Source organism: Rhinolophus sinicus, linkage group LG03 (assembly GCF_036562045.2).
Source record: "Rhinolophus sinicus isolate RSC01 linkage group LG03, ASM3656204v1, whole genome shotgun sequence".
NCBI lineage: Eukaryota > Metazoa > Chordata > Mammalia > Chiroptera > Rhinolophidae > Rhinolophus > Rhinolophus sinicus.
Genome location: NC_133753.1, coordinates 170753336 through 170773439, shown reverse-complemented (window position 1 = coordinate 170773439; position 20104 = coordinate 170753336). Strand labels below are relative to the sequence as shown.

The window sequence follows — 20104 nt, the reverse complement described above, 5'->3', positions numbered from 1 at the left end:
TCCCATCATATTTTTCACAGGTGAAATGCACAATTAAAAAAAAAATTGAATATAGTCACACAACTTTTTATTACCTTCATGGACGCTCCTCAGAATGGAACACTGCCACATGCAAACATAGAATATAAAGGTCCTTAATATGTGTAGCCCATACCAGGGACTCTATTACGTATGACATCTACAGTGGAACTCCTAACCTGTTTTGTGACTGAACATTGTAGTGTAATTCTAAATGAAGGATTCCTGCCGTAGGAAGCAGTTGCATTGGAGAATCTTTAAGGTCTATTTTAACTCTTAAGGTTTACTGATTGATAAATATTTATGTTTGAAAACAGGAAGAATAAGTAAGCTTTTAATAAACTAACGCTTTTTAAAATTTTCCCTTTGTTATGTCTTTTTCCTAGTTAATTTGTCTTTCTCCTAGGAGTTGAGAATAACATATTTAGATGAATTGTGGGATGATGTTATTGGGAAGACCTAATTCCAAAATGCTACCAATGTACATTGTCCTATATGCAGTTTGACTTTAAAATATAAAACACAGTGAAAGAAAAGAAATTAACCCTTTGAATATCTTGAGTATGAAAATAGATTTTGCACAACGACTCCCAAAACATTTAACCAAATAGTTGAGGGTTTAAAGATATATATATCTATATATATATAGATATATATATATGTATTTTAAAATCTGGAGATCCTTTTCACTATTTATAATAACAAGAGTTTGCAAAATGGAGAAAACACTCTAAATACTTTAGAACCAGCGCACAGTTGTCCCTGTAGTTTCTTTGTCTTATCTTGACTTGGGGTACATGGCTCTTCTTCATGGTTTATTGCTGAACTAAATCTGGATATTTCCATAATGCAAGAAGGAGAATGTAGCTTATTTGAACAGTTGTGGTAGGATCCATGTGGTGAATGTTTTATACCCTTTCATAGCCCCTCATGTCCAAGAACCACTGCTATAATGTGTCCTGGTCAGGACATATTGTCTCCATGGTCCATGATCATGGGAGTTCTTGTTGTTGTGTCCCCTTTAAAACATGTGGTATCTGAAATCAAATGTGAGGTTTTAAAAAAGTCTAACAGTGGGGTTTTTGTCATCATGTATTAAAAACCAGGCTTAAAAAATTATGGTGTTTTTTTTGAATTGCTCCCTTACCACAATTTACCCAGTTCATGTGGTATTCATGAATAGCTTATATGCTTTATTATTTCTTAGTTAATTTAAAAGGCTCTGAAGATTAGGTTTTTCATTTGAGTAGATTATTAAACTTTTTTTTTTTTTTTTTAACTGTGCCTGCGTCTATTTTTAATTGGTGACTGAGGTCTTAGCTTTTATTTTACAGTGTTCCTTAAAAAACTTTATCATTTTCATATACCGTGTTTCCCCGAAAATAAGACCTAGCCAGACAATCAGCTCTAATGCGTCTTTTGGAGCAAAAATTAATTGAAGACTCAGTCTTATATTATATAATAAGACTGGGTCTTATAGTAAAATAAGACCCGGTCTTAAATTAGTTTTTGCTCCAAAAGACGCTTTAGAGCTGATTGTCCGGCTAGGTCTTATTTTCGGGGAAACACGGTATGAGAGAGAAAGTAACAAAAAATGTTAAAATTTTTCTCGCTTCAAGATAATTGAAGAGATTGCTCTGACTTGGTGATATTTGTTGTCAGGGCAAAAAGTGTCTAATATTATCGGTGGAAAGGTTAAATACGGCAGTTTGAAATTTGACTCTTATCAAAGTAAATCTGTATTTGAATATTAGTTATGACCAAAGAGTTCAGTATTCAGTTATTTGCCTCAATCTGTATTAATTATATAGTTTCTCTAGTGTTTTGATGTAGTTGTGAGTACAAAGAATTTCTGGCTTTTATTGGACTATATTGATGTTTACTGAGATTTCAAGATAATAATTAGAAAACCAACTTAGAAAATGTTGATATCAAACCAGCATTTGTTTTAATGTAAAAATGTGCATTTCTTTTTATATAAATGATCATTAAAATGTGCATTTATCTGAAAAATTCAGAACATTTATATTACAAAAAGAGTATTTGAATAGAATATCATAGTTGCAGGTTACATTGATTAAAGGCTTATGTGTGCCAGGCATTGGTCTAAAGTGCTTCATATAAAAAGCTCTCTACATGAACTGTCTCACTTAAATCTTACAATAATCCTCTGATGGGATTTTATTATTAATCCCATTGTACATGTGAGGAAAGTGAGGCACATAGAAGTAAATTGTCCAAATGTTTTAAACTCAGGCAGTGGGACTCTAGAGCTTTTTCTTTTTCTTTTTTTAAATTAGTTTCAGGTGTACAAAACAATGTAATAGTTAACATTTACACCCCTCACAAAGTGATAACCCCCCTCTACAAAGTGGTAACTCCCCAATCTACTACCTCTTTAACATTGTATATAGCTGTTACAATTCCACTGACTCTGTTCTCTATGCTGTACTCCACATCCTGTGACTATATATATATTAAATTATAGTTGACATTCATTATTATTCAGCCTCAGCTTCACGTGTATATAGCACAGTGGTCAGGCATCTACACCGTCCCTGAAGTGGTCTCCCTCATAAGACAAGTGTAGAGCTTTTTAACTGCTACTCTATACTACTTCCCTAAATTCTTTTTCTAAAAAGAGACAGAAAGTTTATGTAGTCAGCATACCTTATTGAGCACACTATATTGTTTAAAACCCCTTCCATTCACCCCCCCATGTTAATTGAGTACCTATAATAGAATGCTGGGTATTGTGGGAACTGATAAATAAATAAGACATGGTTCCTGTACTCAAGGAGCTCCCAGTCTGGAGAGCACAGTCATATCAACCAGTTGTTATGATCCAGTGCATCGTAAGGAGTAGGTATATAAACAAAGAGGTCCGGGAGCATGAAAGATCTTTCTGTGATCTCATTTTAGTAGTTATTTCCCTTCTGTAGAATCTTGTGGTCAGGGACAGCTGACTCTGTTTTGTTAAGTATGTACGCAATAAAAATAATTTTCATAGTTCAAAGGGAAGAACTAAAAGGCTAGTAGGCTTTGCATTTTGGAATTCTGGATATTCTTCATGTGATGATGGAACATTGATGAGCTTTGGCCGTCAGTTCCTGGAAATTGCCGGTCATGGCCAACCAATGTCGGATATAATTAACATTAATACATACTTTGGAGATTAGCCAGTTCCATGGGCCAGAATTGTTATAAACTCACACTGACTCAACATGCACATACATATTTCTACAAATTTAGCGTGTTCTGTTATTTCTCTCAAAACATTGGCATTCTCTTGTAATAGCCTTGTATGTGTTTTTCTCCAATCTTAGAGTTGTAAAGTTTGGTATAATAGATTATTATGCAAACAGATGTAAAGTGATCTGTCCTTTGGGATATTCAGCATAACATGTTGGTTAGCTTTGTTATTATTTACTCTTCCCAACTAGCTCAAAAGAAACACTGTCTTTATGAAGTCTGCAGCTAATCAAATATTACAATAATAACTAATACATTTGGAGGTCTTCGATTTCTAATTTGGTCCAAGACACCTCCTAATGATGATAGCCAGATGGATTAATTGAAAAATAAGCAAAGGCAGTATTAAAAACAAACAAATAAATAAAAATTAAACAAAAAATACTAAAATCAAGAAGGGATACCAAATTGAAATCCAGAAGTAAATCTCAAAGTGTATATTCAGTGTTTATTCATCTAATAGAGGCCCTATTAGCTGGAATTTGAGGACTTGAAAGGCAGTTTGTAGTAGGGTGAATAATGGCCCCCAAAGATATATTCACCTCCTAATCCTTAAAAATCTATGAATATGTTACTTTACATGGCAAAAGGGATTTTGTAGATTTAAAACGAGGATTTTGAGGTAGGGAGATTATCCTGGATTATTCGGGTGGGTTCATGTCATCAGGGTCCTTATAAGAGAGAGGAAGGAGGGTCAGAAGGAATGGTGGCAGCCTCCTGGAACTGGAAAAGGCAAGGGATGGATTTCCCCTTACGGCCTCTAGAAAAAATGCAGCCCTGCCAAGTGCTTGATTTTAGTGCAGAGAAACTGATTTTGGACTTCTCACCTTCAGAACTATAAGAGAATCAATTTGTATTGTTTTAAGGTACTGAATTTGTGGTAATTTGTTAACAGCAGCAATAGGAAACTAATACAGACCCTGATGTCATGAACTACAGTGACTCTTAAAAAAAAATCTCACCAATCAGGTTTGGAGAAGAGGAAAGGGCGGGGGGGGGGGGGGGAGAGGGTGCGGGGGGAGGGGTTGGCAGGAAATACTAATTGGTGATCAGGAGGATTGGGAGAGGAAGAGACATTTTTTGGTGTCCAAGATTACTGTTAACATCTCCAAAGAGTACAAATGAGTAATTCATGGCAAATATTACTATAGGAGTGAGGTAGAGCAATGTCTTATAGTTCTGGAAATTCTGAGTCCCACCTATGCTGCTCCTCTCTCTTACTAATGGTGTTAAGACCATTGGTTGATCCCTCCCCCTCCTCCCATCCATGAAAGTGATATCTCAGCTGTCGTAACTGTCTTTGTTACGTCCACTGCCAATCAACCATCCTTCTCATTTATATGTGGAATACTTTTGAGTCCATTTTGTACTGAACAGGTGGTTAGTACATCAGCTCAGATTCATGAGCCTTTGTCTCCCTGATCTACAGAAAAGAAGGCTGAAACTGGGAAATTTGTTTAAAATTAAGAGGGAGTCTTTGTTTTCAAAATTTAATTCCAATTCTTTCTTTTGCATTTTAAGACCATTTTCTTTTTTTTTCTGTTGTATGAAAATGAGGACTAGTTGGTGAACTTCTGTTTTATTTAATCTGCTTAAAAATAAAGTTTTGCCTGTTTTTCTAGCCAGTTGATTTTTTTTCACGCAGAGTGTGTTATTTTCTAAGTGGTTAGATATTTTGTGTTTCTCTTGAACCTTATCCAAGCACCCTCTGATCCTTTTAAGCACTGGGTCTCGTCAGTGATAGAAGTTACAGTACCTTTTCCTGAATGTGGGAAAACAAGCCTGTGTTAATTTGGAATGTTGACTTGAAATGGACACATTTGAAATACAAATTAGCATTAATTTTGAATGAAAGTCAGCTGATTAATAATACGTTCGATGCATTAGTAAGAACCTCTCTGTAAAGCAGAATGACCTTTTTTTCAAACTAAAATTTTTGATTTTAAGCTATGTTCTTTTGGAAATTAGTTTGTTCCATCATTATTTAAAAACTGACACATCAGGATCCTAACATTTAATTACATGGTGTCTGCCTTTGTTGGGGCACGTTCTATTTGCCTTTAGTTCTCCCACAAATTATTTAGAAGGACGTTGAGTTAAAATATTCTGTCAGTACCCATGTATACCAAACAGTGCATTAAAATACGTAAGAAATTACAGTTTCAATTTAAATTCTTCTTGACTGAGATTTGGTTTGTTAATCTTGGTAATCTATTTTGTTAGGTATTTAGAAGGAATTATTAGCTGGGAAGAAAGAGAAATATGGACTCTGTCCTTTAATCAAATGCCTGTTGAGCAAAAAGTATAGATGGTTACTATTTCTAACAACTACTCATTCTTATTATTACTCATTTTCAATAAAGTAGCTCTCAGAGAAAGCAATGAAAGTCTTTAACATTTTTTTTCTTTTTCTGTTGAAGTAAGAGTAAGGGACGGGCAAACTGCTTTGAGCTCTCTTTAAGACCTTACAAATATCCTGCACTTCATCAAACTCTACTCCCGAGGTTGAACATGTGCTGATGATTTTCATCTGAACCAGTTTTTATTATGATGGTTGCAAAATGGTGGTTTTATACCACAGTTATCAGTTGATAGTCTACCATTGTGGGGAGAGTATGCCTTCTTTCCTCCCTTCTTTCCTTTCTCTCTCCCTCCCTTCCTCCTTCCCTTTGTTCTTTCCTTTGACTTATGAGTCTGTTATCAGTCTTGACTTATGAATTCCCATTTTCGCCAGTGGTTTATAATCTATTACTATCCTTATTTATTTTGATATTCAAATTACTTTCTGATGTTTCATACTTTAGTCTCATGTGTGCCTTTAAAGCCACACGTTCCATGTCACTCTCATGTGCATTTTGTTTTGTGCTCTGCCTTCTATTCTCACTTTATGCAAGGATTACACAAATTCAGTCTTTCCTCTTTTTTGAAATTTGAATTGTTTATTACACTTAAGTGAACTTCACCTTCTCTGTGCCTGGTAGTATCTTTTTCTTACTGATTCTGTTATTGCCCATGAATCTAAGGGTTGATTATTTAGCCATCCTCATCATAGAAAAAAGATTCAAAGTCCTGAACTAAAAACTTGTGACGCTTGTTCACAAAATCAGGCACTTTGAAACTTCCATTCATTTTGTCTTTTTCAAAATTCATGGCAATCAGTAAGCTTAAGAGTATATTTTGGTTATTTCCATATAATGCATTTTCTTTCCAAGTCTTTTTGTATTCATGCTTAAAATGCCGTATTATTATTAAAATTTTAAAATGATATTTGTTTTTAGATTTGAGGTTTAGCAATAACTCCCATTTAATGAGCATATACTTTGATGCCTGGACAACTTTTTTTGCAAATGTTTTATCTTATTGCCACTGTAAAAATATTAAAATTTTAAGGTAGCTATTTCAATCAAGGAGTCTGTGGAACATTTTGGAAATGCTTTCTCTGAGACAGTTTGAAAACAGCTGCAGTAGTGCTGAATATAGCTTGTATTACTATATGAAGAGTGTGAACATAAATTGACAGTATTTTGCCTCATTTGTTTTCAGGAGCAATCAAAAACTCTGGTGTGGTACAGAAGATGACAATAGGATAGTAATGTCTAGTTAAAAAAAAAGCAATCTTGTTTTTAGAGAACATTTAACAATTTTTACTCAAGTGTTGAACTATTATATTCACAAAAATGATAGGAACATGTGTGGTTGAAGAACTTAAAACCTTATGAGGTGGTGAGGGTGGGTGACCACTGTCTAGATAGAGTAAATGATAACGGCCCTTAATTTTATTCTCACTAAATTAAAACTACAGATAGCTCACCAAGGGAAGAGATGATGAATTCCTTCTAAAAGAATCATAGATTGTTAATAGTTCATTCTATGCAGTTCATTTCTACCTTCTACTCCCAGTAATTTTTTCAAGATCCACATCGCCAGCACTGAAGAAGTGCTGATAAATGTTTTACCTTGCTGTACTGAGACATTTTTTTCTCCTCTGTCTATTTGTCCATGCAAGTATTTAATGTTTATTTTATAATTTGTAGCACTGATGAAAATTTCTTGGCTCTCAGTTTTTCTTAAAGCACACTATACATTGGGTTCTTGTAACTCCATATTTCATCTATTCAAGCAGAGATAAATACGTATTTCTCAGACATCTTCTACACAGTTTTATGGAGCCCTTGGCATGATGTGAGCTTATAATAACAGCTGGTTACTACTCTGTGGGAAAACTGACAGCGAGTCATTAAGTAAACTTGCCTAACATAACATCACACAACTGGTTAACCTGAGCTGTTATCTAAACAAAAACGTCTCTTAAATGGCTTGATTCTCCTGACTATATTGTATAGTAGGTAAAAGTTCAGACTTTGAGGCAGAAGGATCTGAGTTTGAATCCCAGCTTTTAACTATTTACTAAAAAAGTTGTGCAAATTGCCTAGCACATTCTAGAGTCAGTATTAGCCATTATGTCAAAATATATGTCAGCAGCCCCTCTGCAAAGAAGATGCATCATTTCTTTTTTTTTTAAAATATAGGAATGCAGCTCTAAAACTCAATTTAACTAAAGTACTGAGTTTGTTTCAGCTGCCCTAAATTGTAAAAAATCAGAAATAAAGTGATCTGTTGTACAACCACCTAGAGATAACTGTTTTCTTTCTTTTTAGCCCTGAGTTTTGTCTTTTTTAAACATAAATTGGTTATTTAGGAACATGCAGTGATCCCAGAAGGAAGATTATATAAAGGAGCATTTGATAAAAGAAAACACCTGTCACTTGATGTCTTTTTTTCTTTTTTCTTTCCCAATTACAAGACTCAACAATTCAGACTCTTCACGATCAGTTGTAATGGTGTAGAAAACCATTTGTCAATTATCTGGACAACATAAATAGCCATTTTATAGCTTTTTTCAGGTCTGCTTTTGGGAGGTGTCGATTCTTATGCTTCTTTAATCTGTTCCTAACAGGACCTGTATTGAAAGTGGGGAGGGAAGCCTGGCTTGGCAACAGTTCCTGTGAAAAGTAACAGGGCATCTTAAATGACCACAAGTTTTGTTGAGACAGCAATGTGTTGGGCTAGCTGTAAATGCTAATGCCGACTTAGGTTTCATCAATGAATGATCTGAGGATGTGATTTTCTTGCTGTGCCTTATGCATCTAGATCACATTCAGCATATTGTTTGGGGGACTGAGGTTTGAGCTGGGCATTGCTTAGTGTAGGAAGAGGCAACTAGGACAGCAATGGATCTGGACACCTTGTCAGTCATTGAATAGTTAAATTGAGAATGTCTTGCTTAGCAGGCATCCTAGGATAGCTGAAAGGAATCTACGTTATGAAGGAGGGAGCAAACTCATGGCTCCAGATGGCAAAACTACAGACCTTGGAAAGTGATGAGATAGGGGTTCTCTTGGGCTTAATATAATGTGTGTGTGTATGTGTGTGTGTGTGTGAGTGATAAAATTATCAGGATTGTCTAGTAATGGAATAGACCTTAGGAAGGGGTAAGTTTCTGGTCACTGAAGGTATCTAAGCTGAGATTGGATGGATCCCTGCCAAGACATACTATAAAATGCATTTCTTCACTGGATTCATTCACTCACTCGCTTTTTATTGAGTCCTTCCTATGGGCCAGGCATTGTGCCCACTGCTCAGGAGACAAAGATCAATACAGTGGGTAAGAGGTTGGATTAAATGACTTTAAAAATGCCATTATGGCTGTGGCTGAAAGAAATTGCTTGGTGAGTCAGTTTCTTTTGCCTTAGTAGAGTATGGAGCTCTGATTTGTGTATTACTCTGTCTCTCAAACACTCCAGAGTGTTACTATCCTATTTCTTTTGTGACGTGGAGTAATGCTTCAGTATCATGCTCTAAGAGATTGTAGTCTGTTAATTTATGTACGTGACAATATTTTATTTTCCTGCCTTTGAACATAGAGGTTACAGTTGAATGTAGAGTCTACCTTTTGATGGAATAATGTTGATTTTTCATGGCAAATGTTTAATTCCATGCTGACTTACAGAAGGTTTTAAAGATTCAAGATTTATCAGAAAGTATAATGAGAGAACACAGTGCTTATTAAATGTAAGGTGATATTATATATTAATGTTGTTGGAAGTTCATTGTACTTAAAACATATATAGAAGAGTCAGGTTCTAAAGTTACTCTTATTTTTTTGAGAAGAGTTATGGTTTGTGTATACTGAGATACTGAGATATTAAATCTCCAACTTCAATATTTATAGATTGCCTACATATCTGGGCTAATTCTATTCCTGCTTGTGGAGATCAGATAGTACCAGGAGAAGCAGAGGTGCCAAGAACAAAGTGTGCAGATTTGGAGGTGATATTGGGATCTCCGTACATTTTGGCCCATTAAGTAAGGCCAGCTGTTCATTTGTTTCATGTCTAGGTTTGGAATTCACCCAGTTGCAGGCCGCATGCCTGGTCAGCTTAATGTGCTGCTGGCTGAGGCTGGGGTGCCATATGATATCGTGCTGGAAATGGACGAGATCAACCAGGATTTCCCAGGTAAGTCATGGGTGTGCTGGTGACATTTAAATAATCTTCGTGTGAACAAAACAATGCCAGTCTTAAGACATAAACTGTGGGCTCACTGAAGACCTACAGTCAAATGAAGAGTAAGCTGTTCCTAGTAGGTACAAGTTGAAATTAAATAAATGAAAAGCAGTACTGAATAAGGGGCCCCAGATTTGTAAGTAGCACGAGTCATTTCGTTCCTCTGAGGAGAGCTGAGGGATGGTGAAAGCCCTGGGAGGCAGTGCAGCGGAGCGCATTGCCGAGGGACTCTGAACAGACCTGCCTTTAGAATTCAGGTCCTGACTCTCACTCATTTGTAACCTTGAACCAGGTACTCAACCTTAGGTTCCTCATTTATAAAATTGCTTCCTTTGATAATTTAGTGCCTGATTCTGGCAGTGTTTACTGGTTTCCAGTTGTATCAATTCATGGTCAGTAAAGTCGTTTTCTGTTTTCTGGAAGTACTAGGACTTCACTAGGTAAGGTGCTGTACTTTCTGGCTGTCATTGGGTAGATGCTGAATGCTAAGGACATTTGGCCCAAGATCATGTTTGTTATAATTAAACCAGTTTCCTCTGACAAGTATGCACTGTAAATGTGAAAATACTGTTTATTAGAGAAAAATAATGAAATCGTGTGTATTTCTAGACTCACCTGGCATTTTTGGTAAATTTCTAATGTAGTTTATATTATAATCTTTAAAGAGGGAATTTTGGCCATTTTAATTTTGTGTCCTCTTTCAGATATCACTGTTGCTAAATTATGTGTGAAACCTGCCAGTTCCAGGAATTATGGACACAGTTTTAATATAGTACAGGCTCTTAGACCATTTTCTTTTAGATATCAAATTGCATTTTAAGTGGTCATTTTAGAAGTTGAAAATGGAATGCAGATATTATAAAATAATGTAACTGGCAAGATCATGTTGTGATAATAAAGAACTATAAAGTCACATTAGGTAGATCCATTGTGGGGAGGTAAAGCATAATAATGCAAGCTCTAGTCAGGATGCTCAGGTTCAGATGCAGGAGCTATTGCTTTTTAGCTGTTTGACTTTAGTTAAGTTACGGAACCTCTCTGATAAAGCTCTTTGTACAGTTCCTGGGACAAGTGTGGATTCTATAAATATTAGGTTTTGTTATTATTATGTTTGTAAAGTCATCAGACCTCTCTAATTTGCCTCAAAAGAAGTGAAAGTGAGTTCTTTGAGTTTCATGTTTTATCTTTTTTTCTTTCATTATGCAGACACTGATTTAGTCCTTGTAATTGGAGCTAATGACACTGTTAATTCAGCTGCTCAAGAAGACCCCAACTCTATTATTGCAGGCATGCCAGTTCTTGAGGTCTGGAAATCAAAGCAGGTAAAGTTTCTGACTTGTGTTTCATTCCAGTAATCAGAGGTCTCTTAAAATACATATACAGCACTTGCCTTGGTCACTTGATGAGAAATGACAATTTTTTAGGAGGCCCAGGAGTTAGAGTATGTTTAGGGTCCAGTTCTCTCTAGGCAGCTTCTGTCGGTTCTGTGGTCACCAGAGAATCTGAATGAGTGCCCTGATCATGAGTAGAACTAGATGAGATTATGTGGATAGATTAACAAAATCTGTAACTACAGCTGAAAAAAGAGCTGTGAGCTTTTGGAATGAGTCTGGCCAAAGTCCAGGTCAAGTCCAGTGAAGCAGATGGCTTCTCTCTGGGACAGAGAACCAGTATCGTCGCCTTCATATATGAAGACGAGCACATTTTTTCATTTAGTTGTTTTGAAAGGGAATTTGTATGTTGTTATGGGGTGTCTAGAAGGAAGGTGATTTGGAAATCCAAACAGCAACATGGCATAAGGAAGCAAGCTCTGTACATGCACATTACTTCTGAAAAAGCTAGTTGCTAGATTGCAGAGAATTCAGAGGCTCATCCATTTTCCTTTACCCCAGCAGTGGGCACCTCTCTTTACCATTCCGAAGTCATATCTGCATTTTCAGAACCATAATCACATAATTTACATTTCCCTTTTAATCTTGTTTCTCTTTATTATAAATATGTGAGTTTCAAACTTAGTATTTGTGATGATTGAGTAGATATACCATATACTTGTTTGTGTGTATATGAACAAATATTGTACTGGTCGTTAATATTTGAGAGTTTGCAGAGTACATTATTGTACTAATGCTATTGGAAGCATGAACATATTTGTACTGCTGCCATTTTGGGATAGATTACATGTCCTAGGAAACCATAGGAAGGCTTTTCATTTCAGTAAGAACTGACTTGCTACGCACCAGGGCAGCGACATCCATGACCTGTGTAATTGTATATGTTTCTGCGACATCAGTATTAGAGATGGGTGTACCCCTTCCATTTTGCTGTGTAGGAGCATTGTATTAGTTATCAGCACTCTCCTTGTGACAAGCTAGATTGTTCTTGGGTTTTTGTGTTAGAACTTTCTGATATATTTGACCTTAAAGTGATGGAATAGGAAACTTACCATTTTCCCACTCAGCTACATTCATCTTAGGATTTGTAGTAGAAGCTTTTACACTGTTTTTGTTCTCTTTAGCATATTCAGAAGATGCTTATTTTTCTGACTAGAAAATGTTATACATAGTCTTTTATAGAGAAAAACACTAAGGAAAAAATCACTTAATAATCTTATCACTCAGATAAACTATTGTTAACATGACTTTTTTTCTCATGGGTGTAAGAGTATGGACACATTTAAAAAATTAAAGTTAATGCAATGTAAATATGCATTTAAAAATACTCCTTGTATATTTTTAATGTCTCTATACTAAAGAATTAGTAGTGGTATGTGCCTTGTTCAGAGTTAGGGCAGGGCAATGTTTGTGTGCTGAAGACGTCCTAGCAAGATCTGTTAAATACACTCTCTCACTTACTTTTGCTTTGTAGGTCATTGTTATGAAGAGGTCCTTGGGTGTTGGCTATGCTGCAGTGGACAATCCAATCTTCTACAAACCTAACACGGCCATGCTTCTAGGAGACGCGAAGAAGACATGTGATGCACTGCAGGCAAAAGTTAGAGAATCCTACCAGAAGTAAATTTTAAAGACGAAGGTGTTGTCTAACAGAGCCACCTCTTCAGCTGTGGGAACAGGCAAATAAAGTATCAATATGTACAGCTTATGTACATCTGTAACAAAGCTCTTGGAAGAAAAGGAAGACTCTGAAGAAAGCAAAGGAAATACAGGGAGATTTTCCAGAGCAGTGATCCCTCAATTTTAAAAAAGGATTGAGCATTCTAAATGTCTTTCTGTGCATATCTTTTGTGTTATGAATTAAAAGTATTTTATAAAAGGAGAAAGAACAGCCTCATTTTAGATGTAATCCATTTGGATTTTTAAAAAATTCCTCCTCATTAGCCAGTAGTGTTTTAAAAAACGTAAGTCTTTAGGATTTTAAGACTGACTACACATGGATCTGAAAAATCTGGCACAGTGTAAACTTTACAGGCACCTGCATTTATGTTTGTTCAGCAAATGTGACTAATTTTAAACTTTTATCGACTCCTGAGCTGTCCTCTTAACATTTAACCATGATCAAAATCAGTCATATCAAATTGGTTTCAATTTTTCAAACTGTACTTTTCAATTCTAGATTTCAGGGGTATATTTTTCTCACTTCTATTTTAATACATTAAAGGACGGGATAATCTTCCAGAGATGCTGGAAACATTTAAATCTTTTGCTTTGTATGTTTCATTAGGACACTAGTGAAACATATACTTTGAAATAAGTATTAGTTGTATTTTTAAAAACCCCATTTCTAATTGGAGATCTGTTTAATTGCTGTCAATTTATAATGTGTAATACTGTACTAAGTGCACTTGAATGGAATTCAACTATTTGCCTAATAAAATGAGTTCATTATGTTTGCACAGTGATGTAGCAATTGTCTCTGGCGACAAAAGGCTAAAATCGAATAGCTCTGCCTATTATTAACATCTGGGGAAGACTTGCTACTATAAAATAGATGAACTTAATCTGTCTTAATTGTTTACAAGATTTTCTTTTTCCAAATCAGAGTGTGTTTGAGATCTTATGTAATTGATCCCATTTGGGAGAATTGGTGTCACTTTTTGAAAAAATAATTTTTGTTAAAATTATTGGGGTGACATTGGTTAGTAAAATTATATCGATTTCATGTGTACATGTCTATAACACATCAACTGTATATTGCACTGTGTATTCACCACCCAGAGTGAATTCTCCTTCTATCACTATATACTTGACTCCCTTTTCCCTTTTCTACCACACCTCTCTCCCCTTACCCTCTGGTAACCACTCAACTGTTGTCTGTGTCTATGAGTTTTTGTTTGTCTTGTTTGTTGCTTTCAGTTTTATATCCCACATATGAGTGAAATCACATGAGTCTCGACTTTTTCTGACTTATTTTGCATAGCATGATAATCTCAAGATCCAACCATGTTGTCACAAATGGCAGTATTTCATCTTTTCTTATGGCTGAGTAATATTCCATTGTATATATGTACCACATCTTTTTTATCCAGTAGTCTATCGAAGGACACTTTGGTTGTTTCCATGTCTTGGCCACCGTGAATAATGCTGCAATGAACACAGGGGTTCATATATCTTTATGGATAAATGTTTTCAGATTTTTTGGGTAGATACCCGTAAGAGGGATTGCTGGGTCATGTGGTAATACTATTCTTAATTTTTTGAGGAAACTCCATACTGTTTTGCATAGTGGCTGTACCAATTTACATTCCCACCAACAGTGTATGAGGTTTCCTTCTTCTCCACAGCCTCTTCAAAACTTGTTATTACTTGTCTTATTGATAACAGCTATTCGACCAGATGTGAGGTGGTATCTCATTGTTTTGATTTGCGAATCATTGTATTGATTTGCATTTCCCTAATAGCTAGTTACGTTGAGCATTTTTTCGTGTATCTGTTGGCCATTTGTGTGTCTTCTTAGGAGAAGGGTCTGTTCAGGCCCTCTGCCCATTTTTTTTTTTTTTTTTCAGTTCATAATATCTGCCTTTTTAAAAAAAATTTATTGGGGTGACAATTGTTAGTGAAATTACATAGATTTCAGGTGTACAATTCTGTATTACATCATCTATAAATCCCATTGTGTGTTTACCACCCAGAGTCAGTTCTCCTTCCATCACCATATATTTGATCCCCCTTACCCTCATCTCCCACCCCACACCCCTTTAACCTCTGGTAACCACTAATCTATTGTCTGTGTCTATGAGTTTTTGTTTCTCATTTGTTTGTCTTGTTCTTTTGTTGTTTTTGGTTTATATACCACATATCAGTGAAATCATATGGTTCTCTGCTTTTTCTGTCTGACTTATTTCGCTTAGTGTTATACTCTCAAGATCCATCCATGTTGTCTCAAATGTTCCTATATCATCTTTTCTTACCGCCGAATAGTATTCCATTGTGTGTATATACCACAACTTGTTTATCCATTCATCTATCGAAGGATATTTTGGTTGTTTCCATGTCTTGGCCACCGTGAACAAAGCTGCAATGAACATTGGAGCACACGTGTCTTTATGTATAAATGTTTTCAGATTTTTTGGGTAGATACCCAGGAGAGGGATTGCTGGGTCATATGGTAATTCTATTCGTAATTTTTTGAGGAACATCCACACTGCCTTCCATAGCGGCTGCACCAGTCTGCATTCCCACCAACAGTGTATGAGGGTTCCTTTTTCTCCACAGCCTCTCCAACACTTGTTACTATTTGTCTTGTTGATGATAGCCATTCTGACTGGGGTGAGGTGATATCTCATTGTGGTTTTTATTTGCGTTTCTCTGATGATTAGTGATGTTGAGCATTTTTTCATATGTCTATTTGCCATTTGTATGTCCTCTTTGGAGAAATGTCTCTTCAGGTCGTCTGCCCATTTTTCAGTTGGGTTGTTTGTTTTTTTGTTGTTGAGTTGCATGAGTTCCTTGTATATTTTGGATATTAGCCCTTTATCGGACGCACTGTTTGCAAAAATCTTCTCCCATTCAGTTGGTTGCCTCTTTATTTTGTCGATGGTTTCTTTTGCTGTGCAGAAGCTATTAAGTTTCACATAGTCCCATTAGTTTATTTTAGCTTTTACTTCCATTGCCTTTGGAGTCAAATTCATAAAACGCTCTTTGAACCCAAGGTCCATAAGTTTAGTACCTATTCTTTCTTCTATGGAATTTATTGTTTCAGGTCCTATATTTAGGTCTTTGATCCATTTTGAGTTAATTTTGGTAACTGCTGACAGGTTCCACGTTTCCCCGAAAATAAGACCTATTCAGACCATCAGCTCTAATGCGTCTTTTGGAGCAAAAATTAATATCAGACCTGGTCTTATTTTACTATAAGACCAGGTATAATGTAACATAATGTAATATAATATAATATAATATAATATAATATAATATAATATAATATAATATAATATAATATATACCTGGCCTTATATTAATTTTTGCTCCAAAAAACGCATTAGAGCTGATGGTATGGCTAGGTCTTATTTTCAGGGAAACACGGTAGCAGTGTAGCAGTGCAACACACAGTTGCATGTGGCTTTCCAGTTTTCCTAGCACCATATATTGAAGAAGCTGTCATTTCCCTGTTGTATATTTTTGGCTCCTTTGTCGAAAATTATCTGCCCATATATATGTAGGTTTATTTCTGTGTTTCAGTTCTTTTTTTTTTTTTTTTAAGATTTTATTGGGGGAGGGGAACAGGACTTAATTGGGAAACAATGTGTACTTACAGGACTTTTTTCCAAGTTAAGTTATTGTCCTTTCAGTCTTATTTGTGGAGGGTGCGGTTCAGCTTCAAGTTGTTGTCCTTTCAGTCTTAGTTGTGGAGGGCGCAGTTCAACTCCAGGTCCAGTTTCCATTGCTAGTTGCAGGGGGCAACCATCACTTGCGGGACTCGAGGAATTGAACTGGCAACCTTGTGGTGAGAGCCCACTGGCCCATGTGGGAATCAAACCGGCAGCCTTCGGAGTTAGGAGCATGGAGCTCTAACCGCCTGAGCTACCGGACCAGCCCTCTGTGTTTCAGTTCTATTTCATTGGTCTGTGTGTCTGTTTTTCTGCCAATACCATGTTGTTTTGATTGTGGCTTTGTAGTATAATTTGAAGTCAAAGTGATACCTCCGGCCTTGTTCTTTTCTCTCAGGATTGCTTTGGCTATTCAGTGTCTTGTGATTCCATACAAATCTTATGACTTTTTTGTTCTATTTCTTTGAAAAATACCATTGGGATTTTGATGGGGATTGCATTAAATTCATATATTGCTTTGGGGTAATATGACCATCTTAACTATGTTGATTCTTCCAATCCATGAACATGAAATATCTTTCCATTTCTTTGTGTCTTCCTGAATTTCTTTTAGTAATGTCTTATAGTTTTCAGTGTATAGGTCCTTCACATCCTTTGTTAAGTTTATTCCTAGGTATTTTATTCTTTTTTGTTGCAATTGCAAAGTAATTTTTTTTTTCATTTCTTTTTATGAAATTGCATTGTTAGTATATAGGAATGCAATGGATTTTTGTACATTGATTTTGTATTCTGCAACTTTATTTGTTTATTGTTTCTAATAGTTTTTTTGTGGAGTCTTTAGGGTTTTGTATATAAAGAATTGTGTCATCTGTAAAAAGTGACAGTTTGACTTTTCATTCCCAATTTGGATGCCTTTTATTTCTTTTTCTTGTCTGATTGCTCTGGCTTGAACTTCCAATACTACGTTGAATAACAGTGGTGAGAGGGGGCATCATTGTGTTATTTCTGACCGTAGAGGGAAAGCTTTCAGTTTTTCATTGAGTATGATAATAGCTGAGGGTTTGTTGTGTGTGGCTTTATTATGTTGAGGTACTTTTCTTCTATACACATTTTATTAAGTGTTTTAACCATAAATTGATGTTGTATCTTGTCAAATGCTTTCTGTGCATCTATTGATATGATCATGTGATTTTATCTTTAATTTGTTTATGTGGTATATCACATTGATCGATTTGCATATGTTGAACTATTGTTGCACCCCTGCAATGAACCCCACTTGGTCATTATGTATAGTATTTTTAATGTATTGTATTTGATATGCCAGTATTTTGTTTAGGATTTTTTGAATCTGTATTTATCAGAGATGTTGGTCTGTAGTTTTCTTTTTTTGTGTTATTCTTACCAGGTTTTCGTATTAAGTTAATGTTGGCCTCATAAAGTAAGTTGGGAAGTGTTTTCTCGTTTTCAATTTTTTGGAAGAGTTTGAGGAGGACAGGTATTAAATAATCTTTGAATGTTTGGTAGAATTCAGTAGTGACACCATCTGCTCCTGGACTTTTGCTTTTGGGGAGGTTTTGGATGATCGTTTCTATTTCCTTACTGTTAATTGGTTTATTTAGATTTTTCAGTTCTTCATGATTCAGTTTTAGAATGTTACATATTTCTAAGAATTTGTCCATTTTTTCTAGATTATTGAATTTGTGGCACATAGTCCTTCATAGTATTCTTGTATGATCAGTCGTAACTTCTCTTTCATTTCTGATTTTCTTTATTTGTATCTTTTCTTTTTTCTTTAGTGAGTGTATTCAGGGGGTTGTCAGTTTTAGTAATTTTTCCAAAGAATCAGGTTTGTATTGCATTGATTTTTTTTCTAGTCTTTCTGTTCTTTATTTAATTTAATTCTGCTCTAATTTTTTATTATTTCCTTCCTTCTACTGACTTTGGGTTTCATTTGTTTCTCTTTTTCTAGTTCTTTCAGATGTAATTTTAGGTTGGTTATTTGGGATATTTGTTGTTTCTTGAGATAGGCCTGTAATGATATAAATTTCCCTCTTATTACTGCTTTGGCAGCATCCCAATAATTTTGAGATGTCTTTTCATTCTCATTTGTTTCTATGTATCTTTTGATCTCTATTTTTATTTCTTCTTTGACCCAATTGTTCTTTAGTAGCATATTGTTTGATCTTCACACATTTCTGGTTTTTCCCACTTTATTTTTACAGTTGATCTGCAATTTCAAAGCATTGTGGTTGGAGAATATGCTTGATAGGAGTTGAATCTTTTTAAATTTGTTGAGGCTAGTTTTGTGTCTCAACATATGGGCTATCCTTGAGAATGTTTTGTATGCACTAGAGTAGAAGGTATAATCTGGTGTTCTGGGATGAAAAGTTCCTAAATGTCGTTTATGTCCGTTTGTTCTAATGGGTCATTTAAGGCTGATATTTCCTTATTGATTTTCTTTTTGGATGATCTATTCATAGCTGTCAAAGGTGTAATTACATCCCAAATTATAATTGTGTTTTTGTCAGTTTCTCCCCTTAGTTCTGTTGGTAGTTGCTTTATATACTTTGGTGCTCTCTGATTGGGAACATATACAGAGGGTACCAAAAAAATGTATACACATTTTAAGAAAGGAAAACTATTCAAATTGTAATACTAAATATATACTGATAACAAAAGATGAATACAGATCACATTTGACTTCTGCAGTTACAAGAGGTGCTCAAAGTGGTTACCATCAGCATCCAGACACTTCTGATTAGGGCAAACTACTGCTTGAGCAAGGTTGACCAGTGTTTACTTGTATACATTTTTGTGGCCCCCTGGTATATTGATAAATGTTATGTCTTCTTGTTGTATTGTCCCCTTTATCATTATGAAATGTCCATCTTTGTCTCTTGTTACCTTTTTTATCCTGAAGTCTGTTTTATCATATATAATTATTGATACACCCGCTTTTCTCTGGATGCCATTTGCTTGGAGTATCATTTTCCACTCTTTCACTTTGAGTCTATATTTGTCCTTGTAGTTGAGATGTGTCTCTTGGAGGCTGTATAGTTGGGTTTTGTTTTTGATCCAATCTGCTACTCTGTGCCTTTTTATTGGTGAATTCTGTCCATTTACATTTAGGGTTATTGATATATGAGGCCATTACCTATAGCCATTTTATCTCTTGTTTTCTGGTAGCTCAGTGCCTCCATTGTTTCTTTCCCTTTGTGTGCCTGTCTGGTATTTTAGTTTGGTGGTGATTTTCCCCCTCTGTTTACTCTTTTATGGTATGTGTCTCAGGTATGGATTTTTTTTTTTTTTTTTTTTTTTTATATACGGTAGTCCTTTTTTTTTCTTTTTCCTTTTTTTAATTGGGTAACTGTGTTTTTTCCAGGACCCATCAGCTCCAAGTCAAGTTGTCCTTCAGTCTAGTGGAGGGCACAGCTCAGCCCCAAGTCCAGTCCTTGTTTTCAGTCTAGTTGTAGGGGGAGGGGGGGAACAGCCACCATCCCATGTGGGAATTAAACTGGCAACCTTGTTGTTGAGAGCTTGTGCT

General features: G+C 35.6%; 1 protein-coding gene across 14 annotated transcripts in view; it reads left to right on the top strand.

Moving 5' to 3' along the window:
* Positions 1-13686, top strand: part of NNT (nicotinamide nucleotide transhydrogenase) — an 84872-nt gene extending 71186 nt beyond the window's left edge. For all 14 annotated transcript variants that reach the window (XM_019736223.2, XM_019736222.2, XM_074328956.1 and 11 more), the window contains 3 exons: positions 9670-9788; positions 11043-11158; positions 12702-13686. In XM_019736223.2, the coding sequence (XP_019591782.1) occupies positions 9670-9788; positions 11043-11158; positions 12702-12851 (385 nt within the window). In that variant the 3' untranslated portion in view covers positions 12852-13686. The remainder of the gene's footprint in view (positions 1-9669; positions 9789-11042; positions 11159-12701) is intronic.
* The last annotated feature ends 6418 nt before the right edge of the window (positions 13687-20104 follow it).